At 31.7% G+C, this 17,548-nt stretch overlaps 1 protein-coding gene across 1 annotated transcript in view; it reads left to right on the forward strand.

Annotated features, from left to right (window-relative positions):
* The window catches only part of LOC127711033 (transmembrane protein 132C-like), a 45,560-nt gene that overhangs the window by 16,734 nt on the left and 11,278 nt on the right, over positions 1-17,548 (forward strand). The window contains exon 4 of the mRNA XM_052216978.1: positions 1,512-1,704. Coding sequence (XP_052072938.1) covers positions 1,512-1,704 — 193 coding nt within the window. The remainder of the gene's footprint in view (positions 1-1,511; positions 1,705-17,548) is intronic.

Consider the following 17,548-nt stretch of genomic DNA (forward strand, 5'->3'; position numbering starts at 1 on the left):
CATAATTCATAAACAAATGAAGCCAAACAGAATTGTAAAATGTGTTAGACAGATATGGAACATGTATTGATTGTACAAAGTAGTCCAGACTCCCCAGAGACATAATTTACCTTGATACCTGTAAAAATCTCATTATAGATCAATAGCCTCTTGTCTTTGATGTCAATTATTACCTGAGAGTCTGTCAAAATATAATCTTTATGGTAAAATTCATTGGAGAAAGTTGATAACCAGTATTTTAAATTTTAAAGTAGATCATATTGGAAGAAGTGAAAACTTATCAATTCTGACACACTAAATTTTTGATAAAGAGAAAACTTGTCTTGAATTACCTACTGTGTATAGAAAGTTTACTAAATGCATATTATGGAATGAAACCATTCTAATTTATAGTTAAGATAAAATCAGGGCTATAGTTTCAGGCAGTAAAAATATAGCTTTGTATGTAAAAAGTCTGTTAAATATGAAGAAAATGCTAGGGTCAAGTAGTGCTTGGAACAACAACTATATGAAAATATAATAAAAAGACAATATACATGATCGATACAGAAAGAAAAAAACTTCTCAAAATATCTATAGGTGATGAAAATAATAAAATGTTAGTTTTAATGTTTTGGATGATTATCCTGTTGCATTTTTATGCCCCCGCTGTAGCGGTGGGGGCATTAAGTTTTACCCTTGTCCGTCTGTAGGTACGAACGTACATCCCAAAATTGGTTTCCGTTCTCTAACTTGAGTTTGCCTCAACCAAATGTTATGAAACTTATACACAATGCTTAATTACCACAAAACACAGATCAAGTTTGAATTTTGGTGGTGTCACTTTAACCATTCTAGAGTTATGCCCCTGTATGAATGGAAAAATTGCAAAATTTTTTAGTTTCCGTTCTTTAACTTAAGTTTGCCTCAACCAAATGTTATGAAACTTATACACAATGCTTATTACCACAAAACACAGATCAAGTTTGAATTTTGGTGGCGTCACTTTAACCTTTTTTGCCTTACATGTAATAAATATTTCCATTAATTTCTAAATTTATGGCACTTGCTGAAGGTCATTTAATTACCCTGGTAAACATACTACAAATCAGTCTGAAATAAGCAGTTTTTGTACTTGACTGTACTAATTCTTACCATCCTCAATAAGTCTGAATTTTACTTAATAAAATTACTTGCCCCCAATCTTAACCTGATCTTGACAGTACTGATTTGTACTCGACCTTTTATCCCGACCATACTTAAAAGTCTGAACTATTTTATTTCTTTTTAATCATTCTTGATTTTGTGACTTACTATTATTTAAAACTATACAATACTTCTCGCTGTTTTCTTATCAATTTTAAACAAAATTCAATCAAGACTTTTACTTCTCGCTGTTTTCTTATCAATTTTAAACAAAATTCAATCAAGACTTGCATTATGTACAAAAATATATGCACTATTCATGAAAAATACTATGATATATGAAGATGTTATTTTAAGCTAAAAACCAATTTTTTGTCCCATTACAGGATTCAGGATATATTTAAATGGCAGTTAGAGGTTGAAGATGATAGATCTGACATTGACACTGGTCGTATTGTCTGGAGTGTGGAGTATGAGAGGACATCTAAACAAGAACTTTATGTCTCTCAGGAATCACGAATTGTTTCTCACATCAATATCAGATCCCAGAAACAAGATCATCTGGTACCTGTTGTTAAGGTAAATATCTTAGGTAACAGTCACAGTCTTATGTTCTGTGTCTTATTTGATCCCAGGAAAATGATCACATGGTATCTGATAATGAGGTCAATATACCAGTGATGAGATACAAGACCAGAGATCCCTGGGATCAATTTCACAAAAAAAACTTACGAGAAAAATACTCTTTTAAGTCTTGAACATTTCAGTATTTGTTACAATCAGTTTTTGTGGTAAGATTTTTTGTGAAAAGAGGATGTCAATTCTATGGTCAGTATTTTGATATTAGTCACAGTCTATTGTCTGAATGTATTAGAAATAGATGAGAATTAAAAAGTTTATAAGGATTCTTTTCCAATCTTTTATACATACTCATAGATACACAAAGCTATATTTGAATAGTACATATACAGATATCTAAATGTTTGGAGTTATATTTGTAGTAATAAAAAGTACCATGTATAAATCGGCACTAAATATTTTATAAAAGAATCCATTTCATTTGTAGATATTGAAACATAATAATACCAATGTTTACATTGGTTTTAGTCTGACAAGTGATTCAATCAATATGTGTTAATTTTCTTCTAAAGAATTGAGATTTCAGCGATAGTAAAACTTTATTGGAATTTTGATTATTGATGATGTGCATATACTGTAAAGTGGTTTCTTTTTCATGGAGATTAAACTTCCAGATTTTATAGGCCAAGGCCCTTTTTACAAGGTTGAATTTTCTGTCTTTCCTGGTCCTAGGCCTAAAAATTTGTTTAAATATCAAACTGAATGGGTCTTGTCTATCATATTTGTTTTTCTTAAATTGTTTTGTTTTAAATTAGGATGTTATTTTTCTAGTTTGAATTGTTTCACATTTTTTCATGTCTGGGCCTTTTATAGCCGACTGCATGGTATAAGTTTTTCTCATTATTGAAGGCCATATGGTGACCTATAATTTCTGATGTATTTTTAAGTAGGGGATATTTTCACAATTTTATCTTAATAGTGAAATTACTGAAAAATAATCTGTCACAAAACATTTCCACTTTACAATATAAGAAACTCTTTTTACCAACTCAACACGATATCATTGCCCACATTTTAGATTTAACTTACTTATGTATATAATAACAGATAGATATATTTTATGATAAGATATTAGAAACCTGTCTCTAATGCTGTTATCAGTGAAAAAAAGAAAGAAATGCTTTTTTCAACAAGAGAAATAAACACATTTGAAGAGAGCATGTTTACTAATGTTAAGAGGAATATGATTATTTCAGTAGGTTTCAATTTGTCTTTATAAAAAGATCAAAGGCAGTTTTTATAACAAGTTGTGTATTGCCTCAATAAAAACTGCACCTAATACGCAGGATGTAATTATAGTTTTTACCTTGGTATTTTACATTAATGGTGTATATACATCTTACGATATTCTCTGATCTTTTCTGTTTAAGTACTTAATTGTACAAAATGTATATCACTCTGTCATAAAATCTGTTATTTAAAAAATCATTAACTGTAACAACATGTGATGTATAGAAAAAAAATTGGACTTCCAGCCGAACCTCAAGTAATTCGGAAGTGAGGGGTCAATATGGTCATTTAATACATAACTTTTTTGAATATTTTTTTTTAAACTAAATTTAGACCTTCCTTTGTTGCATTTTCCCTTAAAATGGAGATTTGAATGGTTCATAAAAATGTCAATTTTTTGAAATTTCCATGATCCATAGATACTTAAATGGCCCTATAAATTTTCTTTAGACGAGACACCAATGGCATAAATTTTTTTACCATCTTGATCCTCTACATTAGTATTTTTTTCAAACCAGCAGAAGATGATTTATTTTAATATTTGTAGTTGACATCAGTAGTTATAGCTTTAGTATTGTTTTACATTATTTAGTACTTTACAGCTTATTTAATGAGTTCCTTTAAAGAATTTCACTTCTTTATTGGAAATAAAAGTTGAAAAGTTGAAATTATCATACAAAGTATAAAAAAACCTTATAAATATTAAGGTTATATCTATTATTTAGTCTAAATAGATTTGACTACTACATGTAGTTTTCAAATGGTTATCAGACTCACAAATATAGACTACATACATGTGAAAACAAACTCAATCATCTAACATCTTATTTTTCTTTTTGAAATTCATTTCTATGTGTTGGAAATAAGTAATTTTTTTGAAAGGTACATTTATAAAATGTACCATCTTACAACCTCTGAATCTCAGCATGTTTGTTCTTATGTTTTACTGTTACACCACTGTCCCAGGTTAGGGGAAGGGTTTGGCACCAGCAGACATGTTGAACCGCCCCACATTCTGTTTTTGCCTCTCCCAAGTCAGGAGCCTGTAATTTAGTGGTTGTAGTTTGTTTCTGTATATCATATTTTTTTTTCGTTTATTGTTTTGTACATAAATCAGGTCGTTTTCTTGTTTGATATGTTTTACATATAATTTGTCATTTTGGGGCCTTTTATAGCTTACTATGTGGTGTGGATTTTTCTCATTGTTGAAGCCTTAAGGTGACCTATGGTCGTTTACTATGGAGAGTTGTCTCACTGCAATTGTACCACATCCTCTTATTTTTATTAGAACCTTCACATACCTAGCAACAATATTATTACTAGCCCTATTCGTTGGCATATATATATGTTACTTGTGTGCAAAATTCTGAAGATGTTGTGCTGCAGGCTCAACTTGCAGCAGAAATAGATATAAAAGAATTAATCTGTTTACAGATGATATAATATTTAATCTGAAGTTCGTATTCCAAACAATATGATATTTGTATGGTTTTGATTATGGAATTAAACCTAATGCAAGATGTCTGTAGCTTTTATCCTGGAGATTTAATGACCAGGTGTAGCGTTTAATGCTAATATTTACAGAAGTTGTTAGATCAGAAGGATTAGTTCATAACACATACTGCAACTCACATGGTTATTGAATCATCACGGAACTGGGATAGAATTATTACATAACAATTGTCAAATCTTGACCAGAAATTTGCTGCTGGTATTGAAATTTGTGGAGTTTTTGGAAATGGAAATATAACATGTTGACAAAGAAATTTAATGATTTTGTTTTAATCTGCTATTTTAGACAAATTAAGAATTCCTGAAACCAATGTTTAGTTAATGATACCATGATAATTCAAAAAGCTGCTGTTAAACACTTAAATGTTTTATTCTGGTATGTTTGTGATACCATCCTAACAATTGGGGGTAACACATCAACACAAATTAATTTCAAAATGATATCTAGAGACCAACATACAGTCTTCAACAATAGACAAGTATCTCATATTGCAAGGTGTGATAATTGCCCTTAGGCTAGAGATTAGAGAAGGGACATTTCTGCTACATGTAGACAGAATGACTTCAGAGGGTGGTAAAGGGTTATTTTCGTGCAACTTGTTTTGCCATTTTTATTATACGACCGCAAAAATTGAAAATTTTTTGGTCGTATATTGGTATGACGTTGGCGTCGTCGTCGTCTGGCGTCGTCCGGCGTCGTCCGAAGACACATTGGTTTTCGCACTCTAACTTTAGTTTAAGTGAATGGATCTCCATGAAATTTTACCATAAGGTTCAATACCACGAAAAGAAGGTGGGGATTGATTTTGGGGGTTATGGTACCAACAGTTAAGGAATTAGGGGCCAAAAATAAGCATTTTTGTAACTTCCAGACAATAACTTGTGTGTAAGTGTATGGATCTCTCTGACATTGTACCACAAGGTTCCATATCACAAAAGGAATGCTGGGACTGATTTTGGGGGTAATTGCCTCAAAATTTTAGGAATTAGGGGCCAAAAAAGGGGCAAAAAACAAGCATTTTTCTAGTTTCATGACAATAACTTGTGTGTAAGTGTTTGGATATTTCTGAAATTGTACTACAAGGTTCCATATCACAAAGGGAAAGCTGGAATTGAGTTTGGGGGTAATTGCCCGAAACGTTTAGGAATTGGGGGCCAAAAAGGGGCCAAAAATAAGCATTTTTATACGACCGCAAAAAATTTTTTGTGGTCGTATATTGGTATGACGTTGGCGTCGTCGTCGTCCAGCGTCGTCGTCGTCCGGCGTCGTCTGGCGTCGTCCGAAGACACATTGGTTTTCGCACTCTAACTTTCGTTTAAGTGAATGGATCTTTATGAAATTTTACCACAAGGTTCAATACCACAAAAGGAAGGTTGGGATAGATTTTGGGGGTTATGGTAATAACAGTAAAGGAATTAGGGGCCAAAAAGGGGCCAAAAATAAGCATTTTTGTAACTTCCAGACATAACTTGTGTGTTAGTGTATGGATCTCTCTGACATTGTACCACAAGGTTCCATATCACTAAAGGAATGCTGGGATTGATTTTGGGGGTAATTGCCTCCAAATTTTAGGAATTAGGGGCCAAAAAAGGGGCAAAAAACAAGCATTTTTCTAGTTTCATGACAATAACTTGTGTGTAAGTGTATGGATCTTTCTGAAATTGTACTACAAGGTTCCATATCACAAAGGGAAAGCTGGGTTTGAGTTTGGGGGTAATTGCCCTAAACGTTTAGGAATTTGGGGCCAAAAAACACATTTTTTTCTAGTTTCCAGACAATAACTTGTGTTCAAGTGTATGGATCTCTCTGAAATTGTACTGCAAGGTACCATACCACAAAGGGAAGGCTGGGATTGAGTTTGGGGGTGATGAATCATAATGGGGGTTCAAAAAATTTTGGGGGGGGATTTATTTTTTTTTCCTTTTTTTTCTTTTTTTCCTTTTTTGTTTCTTTTAAAATTTTCCATTTTAAGTTGGTTATTTCTGATTTATATTTAAAATCAAATAATAATGATATGGTAGGAGATACACACCAAACAGGATGTGTAAATTATTATATAATAAGTATTGTGCAATAGCAAGAAATTTTCAATTGCACAGTATTGCACAATAGCAAGAAATCTTCAATTGCACAGTATTGCGCAATAGCAAGAAATCTTCAATTGCACAGTATTGCGCAATAGCAAGAAATATCCAATAGCACAATATTGCGCAATAGCAAGAAATTGTCAATTGTACAGTATTGCGCAATAGCAAGAAATATTTAATAGCACAGGATTGTGCAAAAGAAGATACTTCCTATAAATTGCTTATTTCTTGACCAATTTCAATGGGGTTTTATTCTTGATTTCATGGGGTTCTTTAATATGCTGAATCTAACTGTGTATTTAGTTTTTGGATTTTGGGCCCCGTTTTTAAATTGGTCCATATTGAGGTCCAAAGGGTCCAAAATTAAACTTTGTTTGATTTCATCAAAAATTGAATTATTGGGGTTCTTTGATATGCCGAATCTAACTGTGTATTTAGATTCTTAAATTTTGGTTCCGTTTTCAAATTGGTCTACATTAAGGTCCAAAGGGTCCAAAATTCAACTTAGTTTGATTTTAACAAAAATTGAATTCTTAGGGTTCTTTGATATGCTGAATCTAAACATGTATTTAGATTTTTGATTATGGGCCCAGTTTTCAAGTTGGTCCAAATCGGGGTCCAAAATTAAACTTTGTTTGATTTCAACAAAATTGAATATATGGGGTTCTTTGATATGCTGAATCAAACCATGTATTTAGATTTTTGATTTTTGGGCCCCGTTATCAACTTTGTCCACATTGAGGTCAAAAGGGTCCAAAATTAAACTTTGTTTGATTTCATCAAAAATTGAATTATTGGGGTTCTTTGATATGCCGAATCTAACCGTGTATTTAGATTCTTAATTTTTGGTTCCGTTTTCAAATTGGTCTACATTAAGGTCCAAAGGGTCCAAAATTAAACTTAGTTTGATTTTAACAAAAATTGAATTCTTAGGGTTCTTTGATATGCTGAATCTAAACATGTATTTAGATTTTTGATTATGGGCCCAGTTTTCAAGTTGGTCCAAATCGGGGTCCAAAATTAAACTTTGTTTGATTTCAACAAAAATTGAATATATGGGGTTCTTTGATATGCTGAATCAAACCATGTATTTAGATTTTTGATTTTTGGGCCCCGTTATCAACTTTGTCCACATTGAGGTCAAAAGGGTCCAAAATTAAACTTTGTTTGATTTCATCAAAAATTGAATTATTGGGGTTCTTTGATATGCCGAATCTAACCGTTTATTTAGATTCTTAATTTTTGGTTCCGTTTTCAAATTGGTCTACATTAAGGTCCAAAGGGTCCAAAATTAAACTTAGTTTGATTTTAACAAAAATTGAATTCTTAGGGTTCTTTGATATGCTGAATCTAAACATGTATTTAGATTTTTGATTATGGGCCCAGTTTTCAAGTTGGTCCAAATCGGGGTCCAAAATTAAACTTTGTTTAATTTCAACAAAAATTGAATATATGGGGTTCTTTGATATGCTGAATCTAACCATGTATTTAGATTTTTGATTTTTGGGCCCCGTTATCAATTTTGTCCACATTGAGGTCAAAAGGGTCCAAAATTAAACTTTGTTTGATTTCATCAAAAATTGAATTATTGGGGTTCTTTGATATGCCGAATCTAACCATGTATTTAGATTCTTAATTTTTGGTTCCGTTTTCAAATTGGTCTGCATTAAGGTCCAAAGGGTCCAAAATTAAACTTAGTTTGATTTTAACAAAAATTGAATTCTTAGGGTTCTTTGATATGCTGAATCTAAACATGTATTTAGATTTTTGATTATGGGCCCAGTTTTCAAGTTGGTCCAAATCGGGGTCCAAAATTAAACTTTGTTTGATTTCAACAAAAATTGAATATATGGGGTTCTTTGATATGCTGAATCTAACCATGTATTTAGATTTTTGATTTTTGGGCCCCGTTATCAACTTTGTCCACATTGTGGTCAAAAGGGTCCAAAATTAAACTTTGTTTGATTTCATCAAAAATTGAATTCTTGGGGTTCTTTGATATGCTGAATCTAACCATGTATTTAGATTTTGGATATTGGACCATAATAGGTGAATGTCCAATTTAAAATTTTTAAGTTCTTAGACCACATTCAATCTGTGTTAGAAACCTATGCTGTGTCAAATATTTAATCACAATCCAAATCCAAAGCTGTATCAAGCTTGAATGTTGTGTCCATACTTCCCCCAACTGTTCAGGGTTCGACCTCTGCGGTCGTATCAAGCTGCGCCCTGCGGAGCATTTTATTCTAGTTTCCAGACAATAACTTGTGTTCAAGTGTATGGATCCCTCTGAAATTGTACTGCAAGGTACCATACCACAAAGGGAAGGCTGGGATTGAGTTTGGGGGTGATGAATCATAAGGGGGTTCAAAAAATTTTGGGGGGGAATTTTTTTTTCTTTCTTTTTTTCCTTTTTTTTTCTTTTAAAATTTTCCATTTTAAGTTGGTTATTTCTGATTAATATTTAAAAGCAAATAATAATGATATGGTAGGAGATACACACCAAACAGGATGTGTAAATTATTATATAATAAGTATTGTGCAATAGCAAGAAATTTTCAATTGCACAGTATTGCACAATTGCAAGAAATCTTCAATTGCACAGTATTGCGCAATAGCAAGAAATCTTCAATTGCACAGTATTGTGCAATAGCAAGAAATATCCAATAGCACAATGTTGCGCAATAGCAAGAAATTGTCAATTGTACAGTATTGCACAATAGCAAGAAATATTCAATTGCACAGTATTGTGCAAAAGAAGATACTTCCTATAAATTGCTTATTTCTTGACCAATTTCAATGGGGTTTTATTCTTGATTTCATGGGGTTCTTTAATATGCTGAATCTAACCGTGTATTTAGTTTTTGGATTTTGGGCCCCGTTTTTAAATTGGTCCACATTGAGGTCCAAAGGGTCCAAAATTAAACTTTGTTTGATTTCATCAAAAATTGAATTATTGGGGTTCTTTGATATGCCGAATCTAACTGTGTATTTAGATTCTTAAATTTTGGTTCCGTTTTCAAATTGGTCTACATTAAGGTCCAAAGGGTCCAAAATTAAACTTAGTTTGATTTTAACAAAAATTGAATTCTTAGGGTTCTTTGATATGCTGAATCTAAACATGTATTTAGATTTTTGATTATGGGCCCAGTTTTCAAGTTGGTCCAAATCGGGGTCCAAAATTAAACTTTGTTTGATTTCAACAAAAATGAATATATGGGGTTCTTTGATATGCTGAATCAAACCATGTATTTAGATTTTTGATTTATGGGCCCCGTTATCAACTTTGTCCACATTGAGGTCAAAAGGGTCCAAAATTAAACTTTGTTTGATTTCATCAAAAATTGAATTATTGGGGTTCTTTGATATGCCGAATCTAACCGTGTATTTAGATTCTTAATTTTTGGTTCCGTTTTCAAATTGGTCTACATTAAGGTCCAAAGGGTCCAAAATTAAACTTAGTTTGATTTTAACAAAAATTGAATTCTTAGGGTTCTTTGATATGCTGAATCTAAACATGTATTTAGATTTTTGATTATGGGCCCAGTTTTCAAGTTGGTCCAAATAGGGGTCCAAAATTAAACTTTGTTTGATTTCAACAAAAATTGAATATATGGGGTTCTTTGATATGCTGAATCTAACCATGTATTTAGATTTTTGATTTTTGGGCCCCGTTATCAACTTTGTCCACATTGAGGTCAAAAGGGTCCAAAATTAAACTTTGTTTGATTTCATCAAAAATTGAATTATTGGGGTTCTTTGATATGCCGAATCTAACCGTTTATTTAGATTCTTAATTTTTGGTTCCGTTTTCAAATTGGTCTACATTAAGGTCCAAAGGGTCCAAAATTAAACTTAGTTTGATTTTAACAAAAATTGAATTCTTAGGGTTCTTTGATATGCTGAATCTAAACATGTATTTAGATTTTTGATTATGGGCCCAATTTCAAGTTGGTCCAAATCGGGGTCCAAAATTAAACTTTGTTTAATTTCAACAAAAATTGAATATATGGGGTTCTTTGATATGCTGAATCTAACCATGTATTTAGATTTTTGATTTTTGGGCCCCGTTATCAATTTTGTCCACATTGAGGTCAAAAGGGTCCAAAATTAAACTTTGTTTGATTTCATCAAAAATTGAATTATTGGGGTTCTTTGATATGCCGAATCTAACCGTGTATTTAGATTCTTAATTTTTGGTTCCGTTTTCAAATTGGTCTGCATTAAGGTCCAAAGGGTCCAAAATTAAACTTAGTCTGATTTTAACAAAAATTGAATTCTTAGGGTTCTTTGATATGCTGAATCTAAACATGTATTTAGATTTTTGATTATGGGCCCAGTTTTCAAGTTGGTCCAAATTGGGGTCCAAAATTAAACTTTGTTTGATTTCAACAAAAATTGAATATATGGGGTTCTTTGATATGCTGAATCTAACCATGTATTTAGATTTTTGATTTTTGGGCCCCGTTATCAACTTTGTCCACATTGTGGTCAAAAGGGTCCAAAATTAAACTTTGTTTGATTTCATCAAAAATTGAATTCTTGGGGTTCTTTGATATGCTGAATCTAACCATGTATTTAGATTTTGGATATTGGACCATAATAGGTGAATGTCCAATTTAAAATTTTTAAGTTCTTAGACCACATTCAATCTGTGTTAGAAACCTATGCTGTGTCAAATATTTAATCACAATCCAAATCCAAAGCTGTATCAAGCTTGAATGTTGTGTCCATACTTCCCCCAACTGTTCAGGGTTCGACCTCTGCGGTCGTATCAAGCTGCGCCCTGCGGAGCATTTTATTCTAGTTTCCAGACAATAACTTGTGTTCAAGTGTATGGATCTCTCTGAAATTGTACTGCAAGGTACCATACCACAAAGGGAAGGCTGGGATTGAGTTTGGGGGTGATGAATCATAAGGGGGTTCAAAAAATTTGGGGGGGAATTTTTTTTTCTTTCTTTTTTTCCTTTTTTTTTCTTTTAAAATTTTCCATTTTAAGTTGGTTATTTCTGATTAATATTTAAAAGCAAATAATAATGATATGGTAGGAGATACACACCAAACAGGATGTGTAAATTATTATATAATAAGTATTGTGCAATAGCAAGAAATTTTCAATTGCACAGTATTGCACAATTGCAAGAAATCTTCAATTGCACATTATTGCGCAATAGCAAGAAATTGTCAATTGTACAGTATTGCACAATAGCAAGAAATATTCAATTGCACAGTATTGTGCAAAAGAAGATACTTCGTATAAATTGCTTATTTCTTGATCAATTTCAATGGGGTTTTATTCTTGAATTCTTGGGGTTCTTTAATCTGCTGAATCTAACCGTGTATTAAGTTTTTGGATTTTGGGCCCCGTTTTTAAATTGGTCCACATTGAGGTCCAAGGGGGTCCAAAATTTAACTTTGTTTGATTTCATCAAAAATTGAATTATTGGGGTTCTTTGATATGCCGAATCTAACCGTGTATTTAGATTCTTAATTTTTGGTTCCGTTTTCAAATTGGTCTACATTAAGGTCAAAAGGGTCCAAAATTAAACTTAGTTTGATTTTAACAAAAATTGAATTTTTAGGGTACTTTGATATGCTGAATCTAAACATGTATTTAGATTTTTGATTATGGGCCCAGTTTTCAAGTTGGTCCAAATCGGGGTCCAAAATTAAACTTTGTTTGATTTCAACAAAAATTGAATATATGGGGTTCTTTGATATGCTGAATCTAACCATGTATTTAGATTTTTGATTTTTGGGCCCCGTTATCAACTTTGTCCACATTGAGGTCAAAAGGGTCCAAAATTAAACTTTGTTTGATTTCATCAAAAATTGAATTCTTGGGGTTCTTTGATTTGCTGAATCTAACCATGTATTTAGATTTTTTATTTGTGGACCTGCTATCAAATTGGTTCATATTGAGGTCAAAAGGGTCCAAAATTAAACTTTGTTTGATTTCATCAAAAATTGAATTATTGGGGTTTTTTGATATGCCAAATCTAACCGTGTATTTAGATTTTAAATTTTGGGTCCCGTTTTTAAATTGGTCTACATTAAGGTCCAAAGGGTCCAAAATTAAACTTAGTTTGATTTTAACAAAAATTGAATTCTTGGGGTTCTTTGATATGAACATGTGTTTAGATTTTTTATTATGGGCCCAGTTTTCAAGTTGGTCCAAGTTGGGGTCCAAAATTAAACTTTGTTTGATTTCAACAAAAATTGAATATATGGGGTTCTTTGATATGCTGAATCTAAACATGTATTTAGATTTTAGATTTTTGGCCCAGTTTTCAAGTTGGTCCAAATTGGGGTCCAAAATTAAACTTTGTTTGATTTCAACAAAAATTGAATATATGGGGTTCTTTGATATGCTGAATCTTACCATGTATTTAGATTTTTTATTTGTGGGCCCGCTATCAAATTGGTTCATATTGAGGTCAAAAGGGTCCAAAATTAAACTTTGTTTGATTTCATCAAAAATTTAATTATTGGGGTTCTTTGATATGCCAAATCTAACCGTGTATTTAGATTTTTAATTTTGGGTCCCGTTTTTTAAATTGTTCTACATTAAGGTCCAAAGGGTCCAAAATTAAACTTAGTTTGATTTTAACAAAAATTGAATTCTTGGGGTACTTTGATATGCTGAATCTAAACATGTGTTTAGATTTTTGATTATGGGACCAGTTTTCAAGTTTGTTCAAGTTGGGGTCCAAAATTAAACTTTGTTTGATTTCAACAAAAATTGAATATATGGGGTTCTTTGATATGCTGAATCTAACCATGTATTTTGATTTTGGACATTGGACCATAATAGGTAAATTAAAAAAATTGAAGTTCTTAGACCACATTCTTTCTGTGTCAGAACCTATGCTGTGTCAAATATTTAATCACAATCCAAATTCAGAGCTGTATCAAGCTTGAATGTTGTGTCCATACTTGCCCCAACTGTTCAGGGTTCGACCTCTGCGGTCGTATCAAGCTGCGCCCAGCGAAGCATTTTATTTCACATGCAGCCGTGAAAAAGGTTCATTATTCACCGTGTTTCCTGAAATCGGTAAAAAGATCAACGTGCAAGAAATTTTTAATTGTTCGTTCATCATGAAATGGCAATTTTATTTCGCATTCTTCCGTGCAAAAACCCCCCCTTTACGCCCCTCACTTCATTCTAGTTGTTTATGTTGAAGTCCTCACATACTACTACTTACACAAAACTATTTTAGATTCTGATGAATCAGCATGATTAAATGCAATTAAGCAAAGTCTAAATAAAGTTCTAAAAGAATTTTGAAAAAAGTTAACAACCATGTACAATAAAACGGGGTGCACTGCACCTACTTATCAGATAAGTCCCTGTATGTATTGATGTAGCACTGGATATTTATATAACTAAGGTTTTCTCTTTGAATTAAACTGTTTATGTTGTAAGTCTTTTATCTGAGGGGAAGATTTATATGGGTGATATTTCAGTTAGAGGCTAAGAGAGTCAATATTGACTGGGATTAAAGGGATTACTATAAAAGATAGATGCTGGGTTCAAGTAGGCGGGTCTTTCATTCATGTTCCGGTATCAAAAGCTAGATTTAATTTGCTTAAGTTTATATTATGTCCAGAAGTGAGTCATAATTGTAACGTTTTAGTATAATACATGGATTTTTCGAGCTTTTAGAATATAAGATTATACCAAGGAGGCAACCAGAAAAGGGTTATCATTAAAAAAAAGAATTGGCATAAAATAACTGTTATTTTTTATGCTTATGTGGTTTTTTAGTTTTAAAAAAACAGTAAAAATGTTCTTGATTGAAGAAAATTTTAAATTTTAATATTTGATCATTGTAAATTTTGACTTAAAAAAAACTAAATTAGAAAATTTGTCCTAATATTTGATTCTGATCATCTTGATCACTGTATGCTCATCATGAAAAGTTAACTGTTGGAAATTCAACGAGAAGAAACATTTTGGATGAAAGATGCCAAAAACATAAAGTTAAAGTTTCAACTCAGGTGTCTGGTCAGTGAGTGTCTTAAGTTACTATACATGTATATCTTGATGTTGTTGTCATATATAGGGAGTTTGCTGTGATGGCAGATCCTTGATAGCCTCTGTTAAATAGTAAATTGAGACACTAGTCTCGATAGATCTTTTGTTTAAAACTGTTATGTATGTTGATATCTAGATATCTTTTGGTTTTTTAGTGTCATTGGGTTTTTGCTTCATTGACATATATAGATATTCCACATCTATTATTCAATTTGAAATTAAGATAGTGAACGGATCAGTAAATTTAAAAAGTTACACCATATACATATAGTATGTTCCATAATTTATAGAAAGAATATTGGATATTAAATGTATAGTGAAATTCATAGGACAAAAAGTATTGCTGTACTTGTTGTATCATAGAAGTTAATTTAATACCATGGTATCTCCTGTTAAAACACAGGATTTAAACACGGAGTAATTTAATGCAGGTGAAAACCTAAACATCCTGATATCTGCAAACATTGGTAAAATCATTAGTCAGTTCTTGAAAGATCTGTAACTTTGCTTAGGTGATTAGTTAGATCTTTGATAAAGAACTGTATCAACAAACATAAGTTTACAGTAAAACAATTTGGGTAACCAGATATATTTAATATTTACTAGGTTTCAATACAATTAAGATAATTCTGTATTTACTTATTGATTAGAAGTATTAACAAGATGGTCGATGAGAAAGATAATTTTTCTGTAGGAAATAGCTTGAGGATAGGTTTTCATTTTAATTTGTGTTGTCAGGCTAACTTGTTTTTGAGTCTCAATGGAAATTCTTAACAACATATGAATGATTTGAATATATAGTGTAATGGAAGATTATATTTCAAAATGTCTACTTTTGTCCTGATTGGTTGACATAAACTTGATAAAGATGTTTCAAATGAAAGTCAACATTAGGTTTTGATTGGTTGCTTTTAAAATTATTATTTTCTTATGAAGCTTTTTGTACATTGATCTTCGGAAAAGGATTTATGGTGATTTAACATATATATTGAACAGCAATGTCACAAATATATTAGATTAACCAATTTATTTATAGAACAGTGCTTATTGCTGTTATTCATCTACACACTTATGGTGATCGATTCTTCAAGAATTAAAGCTCTTACAAATAAATGTTCTTGAATATTATTTATTAAAAGAATATTCAATCAAAATCTTAATTGTAAAAATTTGTCAAATTTGATGGATTATAAATTGTTTTTTTCCTTTGTTTTGTTTTGTATTTCTTTTAAATGAAATCCTTATGACTTGAATATTATTGATATGATGTTAAAAAATCTCTTGAGTGTGAAAATCATCGACACATTTATTTGTTACACAGGGTTATATTTATTTATTGAAAATTTTGCACTATTATACCCCAATGGGTTTGATGGCAAACATGAAAACAAAATAACACATTACATAATATATCACAATGATATTAAAAAAAAAGACATGAATTCATATATGTACAGGAATCTGATGTTCAGTAGTTGTCGTTTGTTGATGTGGTTCATATGTGTTTCTCGTTTCTCGTTTTTTATATAGATTAGACCGTTGGTTTTCCCGTTTGAATGGTTTTACACTAGTAATTTTTGGGGCCCTTTATAGCTTAATGTTCGGTGTGAGCCAAGGCTCCGTGTTGAAGACCATACTTTGACCTATAATGGTTTACTTTAATAAATTTTGACTTGGATGGAGAGTTGTCTCATTGGCACTCATACCACATCTTCTTATATCTATATATCGTGCAGTTTTGTTATACTAGCTAACAATATGGACATTTTTGGTCCAAATTTTGACTGAAATAATGTTTGTGATATATCTAAACTTTCTACAACCTCTTTGTCATAAACCAAAATTTCTCAAGGTTTAAATTGAAATGTTAATTGTCAAACATAGGATACTTGAACCACTCAAAACATTAAAGCGACAGTAACTTAAAACTTTTTCAAATATTTCCTTTTTGTTAGGGATATAATTGGCGATATCGGAAGTGATCTTTGGGGATGTCTGATGTTACAAGTGCCCTCTAATTATATCACTAGACAAATACAATTACAGCTAGAGTTGCATTGTTATGAAGAGATCCTACATTTATAGTCTGCTGCACAAACCTCTAGACTTGTGATAAAGCCTTGTACAAATTGATTCAAGATTATATTCATGTAATATGTATTATGTTTGGTAAAGTATTTGTACTCTCAGTCACTTGACAGAAATAGAGTTAGGGATTGAGATGCAGGTATTAGCTAAGATATGTCTCTGAGGGGGGGGGGGGGTTATTTCAGGTCATGATGATCCGACTTAAATAGTCAAACTTCAATCTGAATATTGACTCTAATAGTCTTCTTCAGTATTTTTTGTTTTCAAAAAAAAGGAGGGGGGGGGGGGGGGGGGGGGGGTCATCTGGGTGTGGGGTTTCACAACAACTCTGTCAAATTTTGTCATATTCACCTTGGTTTTTGTTTTATAAAAAATAAATACAAACCAATGAATTGCAATTGCATGCTTAATTATTTTGATGAACAAAATGAAATGGGATGTCAGCTCCATCGTTTTGGTGCCAGGGACCATGTAGAAATTTTGCCTACTCCCTCCATGGATTAATAAAAAAAATCCCCATATTTACAAGCTGTAGTGTATATAGATTTTTGTATTTATATAACTTAGTTTTGGTTTCCCCAATCAATGCTAATAAAAGTTTGAATCAGGCAAATTTATTATAAGGAACCGGTTTGAATGAGCCAATTTTTATATGATCGCAAAAAAAATTTCGGTTGTTGTATATTGGTATCACGTCATCGTTGTCCGAAGACATTTGGTTTCCAGAGAATAACTTTAATAAATGTAAGTAGAAATCTATGATGGGCTTACTAAGTATCTTTGATAAGAATTTGGTTGTAGAATATTTGTTTTTAATTTGTTCTTTTA

Source organism: Mytilus californianus, unplaced genomic scaffold (genome assembly GCF_021869535.1).
Source record: "Mytilus californianus isolate M0D057914Y unplaced genomic scaffold, xbMytCali1.0.p SCAF_8, whole genome shotgun sequence".
NCBI lineage: Eukaryota > Metazoa > Mollusca > Bivalvia > Mytilida > Mytilidae > Mytilus > Mytilus californianus.